General features: G+C 41.1%; 1 protein-coding gene across 1 annotated transcript; it reads right to left on the bottom strand.

Annotated features, from left to right (window-relative positions):
• Nucleotides 1-406: 406 nt before the first annotated feature.
• Nucleotides 407-9,100, bottom strand: CDC37L1 (cell division cycle 37 like 1, HSP90 cochaperone). Its single transcript, XM_080573628.1, has 7 exons — nucleotides 8,823-9,100; nucleotides 7,167-7,448; nucleotides 5,279-5,369; nucleotides 3,047-3,162; nucleotides 2,608-2,730; nucleotides 1,885-2,040; nucleotides 407-1,017 (listed from the first exon to the last, which is right to left on the bottom strand). Exons 1-7 carry the CDS (start codon nucleotides 8,946-8,948, stop codon nucleotides 916-918), a joined length of 996 nt encoding a protein of 331 aa, XP_080429754.1. The 5' UTR covers nucleotides 8,949-9,100; the 3' UTR covers nucleotides 407-915.
• Nucleotides 9,101-19,272: the final 10,172 nt, after the last annotated feature.

The following is a 19,272-nucleotide window of genomic DNA, read 5'->3' as shown; positions in this document are numbered from 1 at the left end:
TAACTGTTTGAGTTGACTATTTCAGAAACCCACTTTAGCTTAGTACCGTATGAAGTTCTTTTCAAACACTCTCAGACACCTTGCCCTATGTGAACTGTGACAAACCTTTCTCTTCAAAGTGTAGTCTTTTCCTAACCCTTTTACCTCAAGTTCCATCTGTCCCCTTCATCAAATACTTCTCCACATACTGAAACTTAGCTTAAAAAAAATCTTAAGTTACCCTTACTAATAAAAGGAGAGACAAACTCTCTGAGATCATAAAACTTGGCACTCATATGTAGACAAGTGTTGCTTATGTTTTAGGACAAAACCAAATCCTTTTTAATGAAAGCACAATGTAACATTTAAATCCCCTTAGTAGAGGTAGAAAGCCAGTGTTTTAACCTAATCCATTCCAGATCTGAAATACTGATACCAGGTATTGATTTATTGCTATTAGTGATAACCAAATTTGAGAGCTTATAATGTCAACAAGGTAGCATGAATACAGTTGTGATCTCCAATATTCATAGAGTAAGACATGTCCACATCTGTAGTAAGACAATAGCAGATTCTACCAAGAATCTACTGCTTCTTGTAAACATTGTATTTGTGCAGATTTGTTTTCATACTTTGATTTCTAAAGTCATGAAAGGCAAGGTTAGTAGCAGAAAACACATCCAGTTTCACATTCGGCAATATGAGAACCCTGCTTTTCAAGGACAACCAAAAACCTAGCAGCACATTTTCAAACAATATTACAAGTTTTTCTGAATTACCCACCCTTCAAACTCCCCAAACAAAAACAACAACAACAAAAAAATCTGACACCAAAAATAAAGTGCAGTACCCAGAAAAATAAGTGTCAAGAAAATAGCCATGTTCTTTTCTTTGTTAAAAAAAAGAAAAAAGTACTTGGCCTCAGTCTTAACAATACTATACTGTGTCCATCATTTTGGATTCTTCTTCATCTCTTTGTATCACAGAGTTTAAATTGCAGACATTTGTGTTTATGGAACCTTGTAGACCACTTGTGTTCTGCAACAGATGAAAAATTGACAGCTTAATTCCCCACAATTGTATATACGGAGATAGAGAGAGAGAGAAATAGAGAGAGAGAGAGAAATAGAGAGAGAGAGAGAGAGATTTTAGCTTAAGGTGGACTCTTCATGTTGTCTATCTCAAGAGAAGTTTGCAATAGTAAGAAAATAAGCTCTTGAAAATTATCACTAGTAATACTGCACTGTGCCAAGATGCTCTTTTAAATTTAGCTGGCATAGCTTGTATTTCATCTCAGTATTTCTAGCACTTGTCTGTACATTAACTTAGAATACAGCTGTTGAATCTTACTTAAAAGGTACCTTAACCAAATTATTTCAAGTTAAGTAGTTTCAACTGTGACTTTTTCCATAATATTTAATTTTTGAAAATCTCTGAAGTTGCTTCTTCATTCCAGAATGTGGCCTTCACTAGTACAATAACAAAAGATGTAAGCACCCTCAGTTTCCTTTGATCACAACAGGAGATTTTCTTCAGGCTTGACTTAGCTGAAGGATTCCATGAATTGGCATAACCATTTTACACTGAAAACCCATTTCACTGCTAGTGGTAAAGAGTGTGAATACAATTCTAGCTTCTCATCAACTTTATGATGCAGTGTTTATTTTTAAACAAAACAGTGCAATGGCACTGAATTAGCATATGCTTTTGACCTTACCCTGATACGTTCTGAATCCCAGCAAGCAGAAAAAAGCCTACATATGCCTTGCATATTGATAATACATCCCATTATACCCTGAGTACTGGCAGTTCTAGGAACAGTCGTCTTTATATTTCAGAAAGGTATAGCTTCTCAGCACAGGACCCAATCCTAATTTAGTTAATTTTTGGACATAATGAACCTACCTGTGACAAAGATGTCAGCTGTCCGATAAGACTAGGATTGACACTGGGATCTTGTAGTAAGATACCTTGAAAGCCATGTGATTGTGACAAGACTCTCACTCTTGTCTTGAATGCCTCAAGTTCACTTTTAAAAGCCTCAAAATACCCTTCTCCTGTCTGAAAAGAGAAAAATTAATAGTTTCACTTAAAACAGATTTACTTTTGAGTTGTAAACATTTCATTCAGTGGACGTCATGAAAATGTTAGTCAATTTAAAATGAAAATCCAGGTAAAATTTCTTTTCAGGACAAACTGTAGTATTTATATGCAGAAGCAAAGTCATTTATTCATCTAAGGACATTTAAAAAAAAAATAATCTAATTTTAGCCCTTCCTTTATTACGACTCAGAAGCTAGTGCTCTTGTGCTTGCTGTGGCACTCCGGCCGAAAGTAAAGCACAAGTTGACTTGCATTTTAACTGAATGGCTTTAAAAGCAGTACTAAGATCCATCAATCTTGAATAACTGCATACACTCTAAGGTAAACCACAGATTCAGTCTTCCCACATTTCTCCTGTGTTTTCAGGACTGGAATTACACCAAAATAGTCTGTCTAGAAAGAACTGCTAACAAAGATCTTTCCCATAAAACTAAGTCAATAAAATATTTATCATCTTACGGTCAAGAAGAAACCTGCTCTAGAACACTGGTCCGTTGTACAGCATCATTACGTAGGTTGACTTACTTTGGCTTTTTGGAAAAAGAGACGAAAACAGCCTCTTGGATCCACATTGCAACTTCTGGCAATTTCTATAATAAACTGCATTACAACTGCCTGGTGTGCTACTTGTTCCATCAGAGCTCTTTTCTGAAAAAAATAAAATAAAATTAGAGTTCTGATTTAAAGATGTTTCCTGGAATTGTATTTATAAAAGTCAATGTAATTTCCTTTTATTTCCTAAAGGGATGAGAACTGGTAGTCACAGAAGAAAGGGGACTGATTGTTTGCAGGAATTAGACCTAATGTTAAAAGATGTTACAGAGTTGGTTTGTTTTTTTTCTTCCCTCCAACTAGGGTAGAGAGAGTGGAGGAAGAAAAGTTAAACACCTAATGAAGTCAGGCAGCTTTTACATAGTGAAAGTGGGAAACTGCATACTTTCAAACAATTCAAAGATGTTCATACCTGTTCAGCTTCTAGATGAAAGCACCATAACATGAGATATTTAGACGTTTCTTCGCATACAAGATATGGGTGGTCAGACAAAAATCTCTGACTATCATCCCATCTGCTCATCATGCCTGAAGAGAAACAGATTAAGATATTTGAAATGGATAGATGACTTAATGTAGCAAAGAAGGTTTTTTTTTTGCATTGATACCCCTGTATGTATACCATCTGCATAATTCACTGTCTTCAGAATGCACATGAAAGCATACAGCTACATTTAAGGGTTTTATTTAGACATCTAACTAGCACTGAAAGAACGTTACCAGAAGGTACAATCAGATCTTTAAGATACTAAAAGAAAATTTAACAATTTCCTATATTTTAATGCATCTCTAGCAGCGTTGACAAGTTATTTTTAAACAGTTCTCCCATATACAGTATCAAAGTAGTATAGGCGTATCTAGTAGTCACATCATCAAGTAGCTTACAAAACTTATAGATTATTCAGAGATTCTAACAAATACAAATCCTCTGGAAGTCTGCAAATAAAGCACAAAGGAAGCATGTAATCTGCTGAAAATGCAAGTGCCTCTAACGCATGATTTTCTAGGTGTTTCGGAAATTTGAATGTAATTACAGAAACAGCTTGATTTCAATAGAGTAAAGCCACATTACTATTTGAGAGTTAACTTGAAGATTGAATTTCAATAGCATGAGGCTACTTCATTTGAAGAGATGAGTTTAAAAACCAGAACTCAATACTCAGACCACTTCTGAAAATCATCCTTCATGTATCACTGACAGTCAAGTCATTTACTGGCAATAGGAACCAGATGCACAGTTTTACCGATATATCAGCATAAAAATATAACTTAATATATAATTCATATATAATAATGAATATAATTCAATGGTAATGACCTAAACTAATCTTAATTCTAGCAAACAAATGCCTAAATAGTCATCGCTGGTTTCTCCTCCTTTCAACTGTTTTTAACAGAGATGTTATGCACAAGTTCTTTACTACCTGAGAGGTAGAGCAGGATCCAGAAAAGGGACTTGGGCTGTATGGCTAGTGAAGTCTACACTGCTCTTTGACAGCAGATAGCACAGAACAAAGAGACCTGAAAGAGCATTAATGTGCTGTCCTTACAATGCTCTTAAGTATTTAAAATTAAAATAACAACATCGCTTTGAATTTAAGAGGTAGGAAAAAAAAACTGATGAGCTTTTGTAATAAGGTTGTTACTATAACTGCTTAATCTGAATTTAGACAGCAAAGTAGTTTTGCCCAGCTCCTAGCCTGGAAACACAAAAGAAAGCCCATTTTTTTCTGCTGAAATGCATAGCAGAAGAGACATCTTCTGGACACGTCACTACACTTGGCAGTTCAAGTATTTGAGAGAATATATGCCTGTTGTTACTATTTGCATACTCTGACAGCATTGTGCCTCGCTTGGTATTTGCGAGGTTTGCTGAGACCTAGAGGGCCAGAAACCCTTCCTCTAAAAAAAGTTTAAGATCCCTAGATGCCAAATAGCTTAGTAAAACCCAGTTTGTACAATCAGGTGAATTTTGTCAACTCAGTCCTTTTATTGATGGCTCTGGAATTCCAAATATGGCCATACTACATCTTTGTCTGAAAACAGCATGCAACTAAGAGTGGGAAGTTCTTAACAGAACCATTAACATTTCAGATTACTTTGTAAAATGAGCTATGCTTACGGGGACAACAATTACAATGGAGCTGAAGTGCCACCTAGCGGATAGTTAAATATCATTTAAAGGAACACAATTCCATGCACACACACTCAGTAGGCGTTTCCAGATGTTTACCTTTAAATCAATCATTCCTCCTGCAGCTTAATAGCCACTGGAAAACCACTTATTAGAAGGAGACAGATACAGGCAATCACAAGCACATTTATATACAAAAACTCTGCGAATAACAGTGTGCTCTCCCACTGAGCAGCAAAAAAAAAAAGTTGCTAGAACATAAGTTTTGAGGTCTTAGGCCCATTTGAGTACTTGGTTTAGATTAAAGTTCCTACTAGTTAACAGAAGCTAAGAAACTGCTGTAGTTTACATATTATTTCACTTTGAAATGATTATTACCTTTATTTTATGACAAGAAGACAGCCTGTTAGGTATTTTGTTCGTTAGCTTTTGTTACATACAGGAATAAGGAGAAAACCTACATAAATTTTGTAGAAATCTGAACTGCAAAATGTTGGAGAAAGCACTCACCAAAGTGTCTAATCTTTTGTTCGTGTTTTTGCATAAATGATTCAGACAAGTCTTCATCTTCTGTTTCTTTTCTTTTTTGATTAATGAAACTCTGAGGAATAAAAAAACATATATATATATATTACTATCACAGAAATCTCCAAACATATCTTTTTGTGATATATATATTACATTTCAATACGTTACCATCCAAAGGCCAATATTCTAATTTTAGAGTCATGTCATATGCTTCAGAAGGCTTTCTTTTTTTAAAATGTATTACCTAAGAATAGAATTGAAAAGTTTCATTATAGAAACATAGAATGGATAGGTTGGAAGGGACCTTAAAGATCATCTCATTCCAAACCCCTGCCCTGGTCAGGGACACCTCCCACCAGACGAGGTTGCCCAAAGCCCCATCCAGCTTGGCCTTGAACACCTCCAGGGATGGGGCATCCACAGCTCCTCTGGGTAACCTGTTCCAGTGCCTCACCACACCCTGAGTAAAGAATTTCTTTCTTATATCTAATCTAAATCTATCCTTTTTTTAGTTTAAAGCCATTCCCCCTTGTCCTATCACTAAACTCCCTGACAAACGTCCCTTTCCAGTTTTCCTGCAGGCCCCCTTTAGGTACTGGAATAGTACTGTCTTCACAGGAGAGGTGCTCCAGCCCTTTGATCATCTTCATGGCCTTCCTCTGAACTCATTATAATACATCCATGTCCTTCTAGTGCTGCGGGCCCCAGAGCTGAATGCAGGACTCCAGGTGGGGTCTCAGGAGAGCAGAGCAGAGGGGAACAATCACCTCCCTCGCCCTGCTGGCTGTGCTGCTTTGGATGCAGCCCAGCACATGGTTGGCTTTCCGGGCTGCAAGCACGTATGGCTGGCTCATGTTGAGCTTCTCATCAACCAGCACCCCCAGGTCCTGCTCCTCAGGGATGCTCTCAATTCATCTTCTGCCCAACCTGTATTTGTGCTTAGAGGTACCCCAGCCCAGGTGCAGGGTGTTGCACTTGGCCTTGTTGAACCTCATGAGGTTCGCACAGGCCCACCTCTCAGGCCTGTCCAGGTCCCTCTGGATGGCATCCCTTCCCTCCAGTGTGTCAACTGCACCACACAGCCTGGTGTCATCAGCAAACTTGCTGAGGGTGCACTCGATCCCACTGTCCGTGTCACCAACAAAGATGTTAAATAGTGCCAGTCCCAGTACTGACCCCTGAGGAACACCGCTCATTACTGATCTCCACCTGGAGATTGAGCCATTGATTGCAACTCTGTGTGCAATCATCCAGCCAATTCTTTACCCACAAAGTTGTTTGTCCATCAAATCCATGTCTCTCCAATTTAGAGACAAGGATATCATAGTCTACTAAGCAAATAATTCTGAGAAACTTCTGTCCTCAGGTAGGAACATACTGATCTGTGTAAAACAAATATCACGTACCTTGCAACCCTGATGCAGCTAAATCAGTGAAATCATGAGATTGCTAAGCTGTTTAAATTGAATTGTTTAAACAAAGCAGATATTCTACTTAAGAAGAATTTGTGCTAAATAATCTGTATTACAGTAGTCATTATTAGTTGCAAACTCTATCACATTTGTTAATTTGGCACACCAGAAGAGCAGACTCCTAATGCGAAGAACCTGTTGTTCAGGCCCTGTTTGGCAACGTGTACTACAAGACCATTACAAGTTCTGATCCCCAATTCTGACAGAGAAACATCAACTACATCTGTAGTATGAGGGCAGCTTGCTCCCTTCCATAGGGCAAAATAAAAAAAAAAAAACATTTAACACACACCTTGATTTTGCACAGTTCCAGCCACAGAAGACACTCAAGACTAGTAACTAGTGGAATGAGAAATGAGACTAATGCATGCGTTCATGCACACTGATATGGGTCATACCTTATTAAATACCTCCTTACTAACAGGATCTGTGTTCCATGGATTCTGCCTTTCCCGCTGGTTTAGTGCTTCTTCTTTTCGTCTCCACTCTTCTTCTCTCCATCTCATCTCTGCAGCTTCAGTCTTTGCTCGAGCACATTCCTGATCGAAGGATTCTGAATTATGCAGTGCTAAGCTACCAAGTTTTTGCTGGGCTTCTGCAAGATTCCACGTGCATTCTACAGAGTGCTTCACAAACTCTTTTTCTTTTTGGCAGACCAATTCAATCCCCTGGTTGTAGGTCTGTGAGAAAAATCAGATGTGCTATTTATGGAGGGAAATTGACAGTTTAAAAATTATATAGTCACAGACAGGCTTAAACCCCAGACATAATGCTGATCTTGAAGACAGCTTAGAAGCAGCATTAAATTCGCAGGAATGATTAAGCATGGTTTTGTAGAGCTGGATGGCTTTTAGAAGAGATTTCTAACTCAAGCTGTATTAACTTTCTAAGTGTATTAGCAAAATCATGGATCAAGTGCTGCTGGCAATAATATTTTTTATTGATAATAATATTTTTTACAATCCGATGGCTATTTGTGACACAGCTGAAAAATCTTCCCTGATTCCCCTCCGGCTGGCTGTGGCCTGCAATGTGAGCAACATCCAAGTATGAGAATACTTGGACATATGCTTGAATACATGCTTCAGAGAAGAAAGTATCATTTTTATGATGGCAGATCGCAACAGTTAGGTAACTGCCTGTATTCACATCAACAGATGGCCACCACCTTCCCTTGAACCAACAGTGAAAAGTGGCATTTAAGTTACAAAGTGGCTGAGACCCATTGTAAACATGCAGTCTTCTTGGTCAAATCTACTGAGGAGGTCACTGCTCATAGCTGGGAGAAAAGAGTGACCTCTTCAGCAACAGCGCTTATGCTGCGTCTAGGCGTATGCTGGGAATTCAAACTCAGTAACTTGAACTATCCTCCGAAGCCTTTCCTCTGCCATGCCTTCCCACCCACATCCATGTGGATTCATTTCTCGGCCTCCCAGGACCACCTTATGAGGCTTGTGGTGCTGATAACCTCTGGCAGAAGGGCGTGAAGGATGACACAACTCGTGAAAGCTTGCGTGAAGGGAACATTCACGCAGACACCTCAAAGTTCTCATGCTAACTTTGTTTGGGAATCGCAGCACTTCTCCCCCCCTCCCCCACCCCCAGAACACGCTGGAATTTCACTGGCAGCTGGAAAACTCGATAACAGCAGCTCCTTGGAAGAACACGCGGAATTCCCAGCAGCGTATTTATAACAAGCTGCCTCGCCCCGGCCGCCAGAGCGCCGCAGGGACCGCGTAGCTGCTCTTCAGACACGAAGCCGCCGGAACAACTCCGGCCCAGCTCTTTCCACGCCACTTGTCAAACGCGGAGCTCTTACTCACGGCGGCGGCAGGCGCCAGCCCCCCCGCCCCCGCCGCCTCGGCCCCTCCTAACTGGCTCCGGGGCTGCCGGGAGGCTCCGGGGAGCACGGGGCCCCGCCGCACTGCCCCGGCCCGGCCCGCTCCGGGCTCCGCCATTGCCCCCCGCCCCTCCGCGGCCCTCTCCCCGCCGCGAGGCTGGGACCGGTGCCGGGCGCCGCGCCGGCGGTGAGGTGAAGGGGGACGGAGGCGTACCTGCGCTTCCAGCAGGCGCTGCCGGGCGGCGGGAGGCACAGCCCGCTCCCCGTCCTCCTCCGACGGAGGGCCTCCGCCGCCGCCGCTGCCGCTGCCGTCCCGGGAGCGCGGCAGCCACAGCGCCATGCCCGCCGCAGGGAGCCGCCGATCGCCGCCCGCGGCTCTTGCACACCGCGCCGGAAGCAGGGCCGCGCGCCACTTCCGGCAATACCGGCGGGCCGCCGCGCTCCCGCCGCTCCGCCGCCGCCCCCGGACGCGGCGGGCGGGGCCTGCGCGGGGCGGGGCGGGACCGAGAGGGGCGGGGCCTGCGCGGGGAGCCGAGGGGGCGGGGCCGTTCGGGGAGCTGGGGGGGGGGAGGTGCCGCGGTCGCCGTGGCAACGCGCGCGGGGCCGGGGTCCCGCCCAACCGCCGAGCCCGCTGAGGGCGCCGTGAGGGGAGGGGGCGGCCGGGGTGCGGGGACGAGTGTGCAAGGAAAGCCTTAAATTAAATCAAAAGCTGACGTTAAATTGAAACCCGAAGTTAAATTGAGACCTTACATTAAATTAAAACCTTGAATTAAAACCTTAAACTTTCTCTCGCCGCGTTATGTTTACGTAATGAAAGGGATTGCCGCTCTTGTGCAAACGAGTAATGTGTTCCTTGTAATGAGTCTTTTCATCAGATATAAAATGGAAAAAAAAATCGCCGTGGCTTAACGCTGTAGGCAGCTAAGTGCCACACAGCTGTTCCCTGACTCCCCTTCCTCAGCAGGACTGTGGGCGGCAGAAATAGGAAGGAAGAAAACTGGTGGGCTTGATACCGAAGTAGTTTAATGAAAGAAAAGAAAAGGCCGTGAGGAAGCAAAAGGAGTAAAAAAATTATTCTCTGCTTCCCACCAGTATCGATGTCCAGCCACTTCCAGGGGCCTTGCTCAGTACGTGTAGCTGTTGCTTTGGAAGATGAACGCCTTCACAATGAATGCCCTGTCCCTTCTCCTCACCCTTCCACACCCCCCCCCCCCCCCCCTTTTATTGCTAAATACAACATCATATGGCGTGAAATATCCCTTTGGTCAGCTTAGGTCAGCCCTTGCCAACCTCTTGCCCACCCCCAGCATAGCGGCCTTTGAGGGGCCTGGAGAGCCAGCCTAAGTACTGTGCCAGCACTGCTCAGCAAGAGACAAAACATCGGTGTGAGATCAGGGCAGAGCACAGCACTGTATGGGCTGCTGTGGGGAAACTTAACTCCATCCCAGCCAGACCCAGTACATCAATAAAAATCACCCATTTATTTCCTTGTGCGTGTTAAACACGTCTGCTGTGTATAATGCTAAGGTCTACAAAATCAGTCCCTGTTATGTGAACTGATAAAAAAAAGAGGCCAAAATGCAAAATGAGGTATGATTGGGCTTAATCTGGCACCCCTTTGAGTTAATCAGTAATAAAGCCAATTGCCTAGTGAATCCCCTCTGATGTAGAGCTCTGCAGACTTCATCTGGTGCGTATGTGCAAGACTGGACTAAGGAGTCACATGTGTATCTTTTTTTTTTTTTTTTTTTTTTTGTTCCTGAGGTTACATGCCTTGGTGTGTTTCTGCCAGAGAAACATCACATTTATCTCAGCATGTGCATCGTGGGTCAGCACAAAGAGACAGAATGCCTTCCTCCTCTTTTCCCTCTCTTGTTTCATGAGAAGGTGTGGTTTGATTTGAAAAGGTGACTTTTGCTTGATATATTATTTGGGCTAGAATGTTTAATGTCTCAAACCTTGTAAAAGCTGTAATTCATACATAATCTTATTTTTCTTTACAACTGATAGGTAATTCTTGTATTGCATGTGTTTCAGCATGGCTGAAATATTAGGCCCATTTGTAGAAAGGAATAGATTAATTTATTATTATTATTATTTCAGATTTTATGATATGAAGCTTTGATAGCAGGGGCTAGTGATAGTACAATGAGTCTTCAGTTTCTTTTGGTTTTCCTGTACTCTCATTGGTTACGATTCCAGTGAATGACATTCTGTGTTTGAAAATCGTTTTGAAAAAAAAAAAAAAAGGTGCAGGACAGAATGGCTGTGTCTTGATAAGCAAAACCATGCTGATGCCATTGCAAAACAGGAATAGATGAATTTGAGAGGAACAGCGTCTAACCTGTTTTTTTCACCCTCTTCCTCAGAGGTTGTTATTGACACAAATAGAAAGCTACAATATTAACATAAGTGAAGGCTACAAAGTTTAATTTTCATGTGGTCCCTTACCCGGTGAGCACAGCTCTGAATGCACAGCGTTTCAGCTCCTGCGCAATAAATGCCCATTGATGTATTCTGACCATGACGTAATGTAAACCACTTCCATAGAAGAGCAGTTTCTCTTACATTCACCTAGTCATAAGAGGAGGATCAGTGTAATTATCAGGAGGTAGATGATGTTAGATAAGTTCATAGTTTGTCTTACCTCACAGCAACATGTTTTTGTGTATGTGCCTTTCATTAGTAGGAATTAATTGGCATGAAGAACATAGTTTCTTTCTCAGTGAAACATTACTTTTCAGAGCCCTCCCTAAAAAGACTATTATTAGAACAGTGTCTGAAAATACAGATACCATTTGAAGGAGGATATTGGCAAATTCCAAAGAAAAAGAAAAGCAGTGAATGTTGAACATCCAACAGTTAGAATATCCAACATGAAATCCTGGCCCAAAAAAAATCAGTGGTAAACTTCCCATTTATTTCAAAGGGGTCAGAGATTTCCTTGCAAAGTATGGTAATGATATCTTTAAACAAGTCATAATTTGCTGTAGCAGAATAAACAAGAACTAAATACAGGAAAATGCATTTGTATTTGTTTCTTAAAAAATATTTCTTAGATGAAATCTTATTTCATTTTGTTTCTAAGAAGTATTTGGACAACCCTTATGTAAGGCATAGTAACATACAGGAAAGCTTCCTTATACTTTCTCATTTGTCTACAGTCCCTGTAAGAGATGATCTGTGCTTTAAGGGGATTGCAGCTGGGGCTTTTAATTTCTTATTTTTCCTTCTTATGCCGTGCTGTGTTCTGACACATGGTGGAACATTATGTTAACCTCACAGGTCAGCTTTTTTTTTTTTGCCTTTTTTTTTTCCTTTTTTCCATGTTTGAAATTCCTTATTGTGAAGTTTGTGACAAATCATGAATTTAAGGAGTAGGCATTCCTTATAAAGCCAAAATTTTATTTAATGTTTGTAGGATGACCGGGAAGAGAAAAATGATTAAAACAATGATCTATGTTGTGTTTCATCATTGCAAGTAACCTTAGGCCAGACTTTTATAGTCATACCTACCAGAAGAAGTGTGTTAATATAAACAGTATTTAACCCTTATCTTTAATTTACTTAGCATTGTTTTTGTTCTTGTTGGTCTCACATTTTTATCTTTCTGGAGCAAGAAACTCCTGTAAGCTAAAGAGGAGGTCAAGTCAGGAGCCACTCACTGTCACATCGTCATGGAATCACAGAATCACAGAATAGTTCGGGTTGGAAGGCAACTTAACTCTCATTCCAACCCCCCTGCAATGGTCAGGGACACCTTCCACTTGACCAGGTTTCTCAAAGCACCATCCAGCCTGGGCTTAAACACCTCCAGGGATAGGGCATCCACATCTTCTCTGGGCAACCTGCTTCTGTGCCTCACCACACCCTGAGTAAAGAATTTCCTCCTAAAATCTAGTCTGAATCTACTCTCTTTTAGTAAAAGCCATTATCCCTTTTGCTATCACTACATTCCCTGACAAAGAGTCCCTCTCCTGCTTTTCTGTAGGTTCTCTTTAGGTCCTGGAAGGCTGCTGTAAGGTCTCTCCAGAGCCTTCTCTCTCCAGGCTGAAGAACTCCACCTCTCAGCCTGTCTTCATAGGAGAGGTGCTCTGGCCCTTTAATCATCCTCATGGCCCTCCTTTGGACTCGTTCATATTGGTCCATGTCCTTGTGCTGAGGGCCCCAGAGCTGAATGCAGGACTCCAGGTGGGGTCTCACAAGAGCAGAGTAGAGGGGGAGAATCACCTCCCTTGACCTGCAGGCCGCGCTTCTTTGGATGCAGCCCAGCCAGCATACAGTTGGCTTTCTGGGCTGCAAGTGCACATTGCCGGCTCATGTTGAGCTTCTCATCAACCAACACCCAAGGTCCTTCTCCTCAGGGCTACTCTTATCCATTTTCTACCCAGTCTGTATTTGTGCTTGGGATTGCCCTGTCCCAGGTGCAGGGTGTTGCACTTGGCCTTGCTGAATCTCATGAGGTTCGCACAGGCCCACCTCTCAGGCCTGTCCAGGTCCCTCTGGATGGCATCCCTTCCCTCCAGTGTGTTGACTGCACAACACAGCTTGGTGTCATCGGCAAACTTGCTGAGGGTGCACTCGATCCCACTGTCAGGTCACTAACAAAGGTGTTAAACAGTGCCAGTCCCAGTACTGACCTCTGAGGAACACCACTCGTTACTGCTCTCCATTTGGACAATGAGCCGTTGACCTCAATTCTTTGAGTGTGACCATCCAGCCAATTCCTTACCCATTAAGTGGTCTGCCTGTCAAATTCATTCTCTCCAATTTAGAGACAAGGGTATTATGGAGGACAGTGTCAAATGCTTTGCACAAGTACAGGCAGATGATATCAGTTGCTCTTCCTGTCCTGTAATCTCACCAGGTGTCAGCCACAGAGGGTTACCTTGTGCTGATATTTCTTTCTTGTGTGTTGCTTTTAAATGTTATTAATATTCTTAGTCTTAAAAAAAAAAAAATTCTTATTAAGAAATACCTTAATATTGTTGGCCTTCTACAGAACTCACATTCTTTGTTTTTATAAGACAGGGAAAAGGGCAAACAGAAACAGGGTGATAAATGAATGCTGCTCTTAAGGTTGCTGCTTATGGTGAATTCATATATATTCTAAAATTGTAGGCAGCATTTACTTTGTCAAAAAATGTTTATTCTGTTACAGCAAATTCAAAATATACTTTATGTTCCCTATTGTTTGTACATTTTTTATTTATTTTTCTAAATGCTTTGCTTCCAGTATTCATCTTTCTCTTCTCTGTCTTTTGTCTTTGTGTTGCTGATACAATAAAGGGTTATTTGCAATGTCATTACGGGTTCAAAAACATTCAATGATACAAGAAAAAGGAGATGTAAGGAATTAAATGAAAGAATATTTTATTATCTCTATATAAAAGGGTAAGCAAGGTAAAAAAAAAAAAAGTTTGGTTGGTCTTAGTCTAGAGACTGTTCATCTTTTCCAAGGATTACTTCCATGCAGAGTTTGTCAATACCATGCTCTCATGTAGCTAGTTGTAGTATATAATGCTTATTTGTCACCTGCGCATAGCAGATTTTCTCTGTGCATGTTAGGACGGAAAGGTTGCTCAGTAATAACTCTGAAAAGGATGAGACTGTTTTGAAAAGGCCTAAAAGATTTAACACCTGTCTCAGCAAATTCTGTAGAACACTTCTTTATTCTGGATAGTACTTATATGCCTTTCATGACTCAAACTCAAAGGTGTCATGGTATGGTATGACATGGCATGGCATGAAATGACATGGTTCAAATAGGTGTTTTCCCCCTTTTTTTTTGTTTGTTTCTTGGCTGTACAAAAATATACAGCTTAGAGTTTTTTTTTTGCCTTTTTGTACAGTGGGATATATTTTCATCTTTCAACTTTCTAAAGTAAAAATTTATTTGGTAAAATTAAATACATTCCTTATGAGAGGAACCAGTGCCCGCCTGTGTCCTTACTACTTCAGAAGTCAATCTTTATATGGCAAAACTATTTGCTTTCCTTTAGTAGTGTCAAAAGCTCACAAAAGAGTTTTTCCTGGTCATTACTATGCAGGGACCCATTAGAAAGACAGCTGTTACGTGCAATATGCCTAGAAAAGATCAAACTTTGAATGAAAAGTATTACTCTCCTTATCTCTTTTTTTTTTTTCTCTCTGAAATTTTCTTCCTTGTGTCATTACTTTGTCTAGAAATCATCAAATTGCATGGTTTGTTTTTAGTCTGATTAGAAGTGAACATGTGTCCTTGTCCCTGTAAAGACACAGAACCCATCCAAGTGAAGGCTGTAGCAGAGTTTATAGTGTAATATCAATTGTGGCCAACCTAGCATCTCATTTCAGAATGGCAAAACTCTTGCTGTAGGTTCTAAGCAGAGTATCTGACAAAGTACCTTATAGCTTTCCTCCTGTGGTGGGGGCTTATGAAGGTACTTCCTGTCTCTGATTGTGCTGCCTATGCAGAGCAGTGGTGACCTTCTCATCCATTCACTCAGAACACAGTTAATGGGGTTCTAAAAGATAAGAAGCAGAGACAAGTGTGGGTACTTCTGCCCTCAGCCAGCAGGACACTGGTCTCATGCTCTGAGTTTGCACAGCCAAATTACATGATGTTTACTATATGGTTGGATCTCTGGAGGGAATACATTTCAAAAGCAATAATGATGACTGTCTTTCAATGCTGTTTTGTGACAGGTTTGCTGAACAGACATTGGATGTTGTAATTTCATATTAATATTTTATTGTACTCCTCAAGACAGCTAATTATAGCAATTAGTTTTTTGCTTGGTGGGATGACTCATGGTCATAGAAAGCACCAAGAAAACAGCTGGACCAACATTTAGCATGCTGTGTATAAACGTGCATTATACATTGTTTGTATATATAGTCTGTCACAGCTTTGGACATTCTCTACAGTGTAACTATGTAGTCTGCCTTCAAGACTTTCAGTCATCTCCATTCCAAAAGTATTTTGGGGTACTCGTGACAGTTGGAAAGTTAATGACAGCATCAAACTCCAGTGCTGTTCTGCTAAGCCAGATCTTTCAAAAATAATAAAAACGTACATGGTTTCTCACCCTTTTGCCCCCTACAGTTCACAAGATAGTGTAATCAGAAGCAGTATAGTCAAGGTATTGGAGACAAAGTGAATAAGCCATTTGCTAGAGCAGCAGTTATTCTCTCAATCAAGCAGACAAAAAACTGTATATATTTTTTTCTGTATCTATACCTGGACAGACTGGAGAAGTGGGCCCATGTGAACCTAATGAGGTTCAACAAGTCCAAGTGCAAGGTGCTGCACCTGGGTCAGGGCAATCCCAGACTTGAGTACAGACTGGGAGAAGAACTCACTGAGAGCAGTCCTGCAGAGAAGGACTTGGGGGTTCTAGTGGACGAAAAGCTTGACATGAGCCAGTAGTGCATGCTTGCAGCCCAGAAGGCCAACTGCATCCTGGGCTGCATCAACGGAGAGGTGGCAAGCAGGTCGAGGGAGGGGATTGTCCCCCTCTGCTCTACCCTTGTGAGGCCCCACTTGGAGTGCTGCATCCAGGTCTGGGGCCCCCAGCACAAGAAGGACGGTGATCTGTTTGTGCGGGTCCAGAGGAGGACCACGAGGATGATCAAGGGGCTGGAGCACCTCTCCTATGAAGATAGGCTGAGGGAGTTGGGTTGTTGAGTCTGGAGAAGAGAAGGCTCTGGGATGAACTCATTGTAGCTTTTCAGTACTTAAAGGGGCCTTATAAAAAAGATGGAGAGCAACTCTTTGCTCAATCAGATAATGTCAGGACAAGGAGGAATGGTTTTAAACTAAAAGATGGGAGATTTAGATTAGATGTTAGGAGGAAATTCTTCACTCAGAGGGTGGTGAGGCACTGGAACAGGTTGCCCAGAAAGGCTGTGGATGCCCCATCCTTGGAGGTGTTCAGGATGAAGCCCTGAGCAACCTGATGTTGTGGGTGGCATCCCTGCCTTTGGCAGGGGGGTTGGAACTAGATGATCTTTAAGGTTCCTTCCAACACTAGCCATTCTATGATTCTGTACAAATACAGAACCAAATTGTTTGGGTTTGCTATTTTTCTTTGTTCTGTTTATGTAGTTATACTTGGTGTAGCCATCAAAAATGCAAACTGAAAGGGTCTCTGACACAAACAGGGACAGTAGACTAAAATGGAACTACTGTATTGAATAGTTTCAACACTGAGTAATTTCAAATCATACTGGGAGCGTGCCATTCCTGTACCACTCTTCCCAGGCCCACTAATGTTCCAGCTATCACTTATTACAGACAACGTCTTTTATGCATGACAGGGGCAGCATTCTGTCAGGGACATTCATATTTTACTGAGTTTTTATTGCACAGCTGTTTCCTCACAAAAACTCCATATGAAAAACCCTGACTATTTTTCTCTGTGTGGGTTTGACCCCCACATCAGGGGATCAAGAGCAAAAGCTGACTCCTGCATTTCTTGGTGTGGACAGAGGATTACTGATGAAAATGTCTCGTTTCTCAGTAAGTTGCCTGCAAGTGATGTTTATTATTTGTCTAAGGTAGGAAGAAATTCATGTACTTAGTAGAAATTTTGTGAGGACTAGAGTTTGAACATGTCTTTCATCCTCTTGAGCAGATGGAGGTGCTCATCTGCTCTTTTGAATATAGAGCTACTGCAGAGAATATACTGGGCATGTGCTACCTTAATAACTACATCTGTTAGTCACAGACAGTAAGAATAATCTCTTCGTATAGACAGAATAGAAGACCTAATAGCAAAATTTGATGTTGTTATAAATCTCTTTTCCAGGCCATTTGAAAGGACCAGGTGCATATAAGATTTTCAAATTCCTTTGTTCTGACTTTCTCTGAGGATTACAGCTTTCAGTCCATTTTCTTTCTTTCACATACAGGCCTTGATTTTGCACTCTGCCCTGTTTTCACTCATCTCTTGCAGGTCTTTCATTTTCATATCCTTGTAAATCCTCACAGTGCCTGTTCTTGTTAGTTTCTTGAAGCAGCAACAGCAGCCTAAAAATGATTTTGTTTACATCCCCCTCACTGCATTATGGATTATGCAAAAGAAGCAATAAAACTGACTTGAATTTTATTAATCTGATTCCACTGCAGCTTAGAATAGCTCTAGGCAGAGAGGAGTGGCATTCCTGCGGACTCATTTTTGCACTGATTTACATTCAGAAAGTTCATGTAGTTACCCTACAAACTAGAAATTAAATTATTTCAAATGAAAAACTGTTTGTTTGTTTGTTTTGCATAAGTTGCAGATGTAGAAAACACAAGATTTAAGAAATAACTCTTAGAAATTTCTGCCTCATAAAAAATATATGCATTTAGAACAGAAATCTAGAAATATGTGTTCTGATTAACCAAATGTTACATTGTACAATTCTTTAGCTTGGTCATTAATAACCAGCTGAAGGTAAAGAAGCTGAGGACATAATGGTAAAGTAATAGGTGATTTAAGTACACCCATAGACTAGCCAGTCTGTTGCTGTCCCCAGATCACCTATTCATTTAACACTATGACATCACCTTCTTTTCCTTCAGATGGAGAGCTCATTTCTCTGCTTCTTCATCTTTATTGCTCCTGTTTTCTCCTCCTCTTTTCACAAGGGTAGGGGCAAATATCCTCTTAAGGTACCATGCTGTGATTTCACTGTTACACTTCTAGAAGAAAAAGAAACTGGTAGAAATGCATAATTCAAAGTTGATGGCAAGTGAACAGATGATTTTTTTTTATTTTTTTATTTTTTTAGTTATAGGTCATCAGTGTCTTTTAAAATATTTGTCATGACATTGGCTTCCTTGAAATGAAAACTAGAATTCCCTTTTCACACCATTTTGGAAAGTGGCCATCACTAAGACTAGTTTGAAAATAGAACTGCTAATCAAACAATAAACAACTGTACATCTTTTCTGTAGTTCAAAGTATTCTGTTCACCTGTGTTCACAATCATGTCAGAATTCTGGGGAGCAGTGCTAGTGCCTCAAGAACATGTTTCGATCATTTTGATCTTTCTGGCCTTGTGCATCCTTTTTCTCTTCTTGCAGGTTTTATACCTATTAAGAGAATCTAACACCCCTGCTCAGTGCTAGTAAGTTGGGTGTGCAGACTAAAATGAAATTATTGCTTTTCATAGCAAAATCACTTTGCAACTTTTTTTTTGCTGGTGAGTTTGCCACAAGTTTTTTAGCTGCAGTGTCTCTTTGGTCACTTTTGATTCTGTAGTTGCAATCATAGAATCATAAAGGTTGGAAAAGACCTCCAAGGTCATCTGGTCCAGCTGTCCCCCTACCACGAATATTACCCACAATGATGAACTCTGAAGTGTTCTGAGTTTATGGGGGACACAATGATGAACTCTGAAGTGTTCTGAGTTTATGGGGGATGTATATACAGTGAATATCTTTTTAATCCTTTCCCCTTACAGCTGCTTTTAAGGGAATAGCACCATAGTGTTCTCCACAAGAACAAGCATTACAGAGCTTCCACTTCAATACAGAAGGAAGAATTATGTAAGTATTTATAGTATGGATGCAGACCTGGTTGCAAATTACTAACATTTGACTAAGTTTACTTAAGTCTAGTGTTAAGATTGACTTTTTATCTAGACATCTTAAACAGTGCTGGTACTAAGATTTAAGGCCATGCTAGGCATAC

This window comes from Anser brachyrhynchus (genome assembly GCF_964034855.1).
Source record: "Anser brachyrhynchus genome assembly, chromosome: Z".
In the NCBI taxonomy this organism is placed as follows: Eukaryota; Metazoa; Chordata; class Aves; order Anseriformes; family Anatidae; genus Anser; species Anser brachyrhynchus.
The sequence above is the reverse complement of the archived record's forward strand: the minus strand, read 5'-3'. Positions and strand labels throughout refer to the sequence as shown.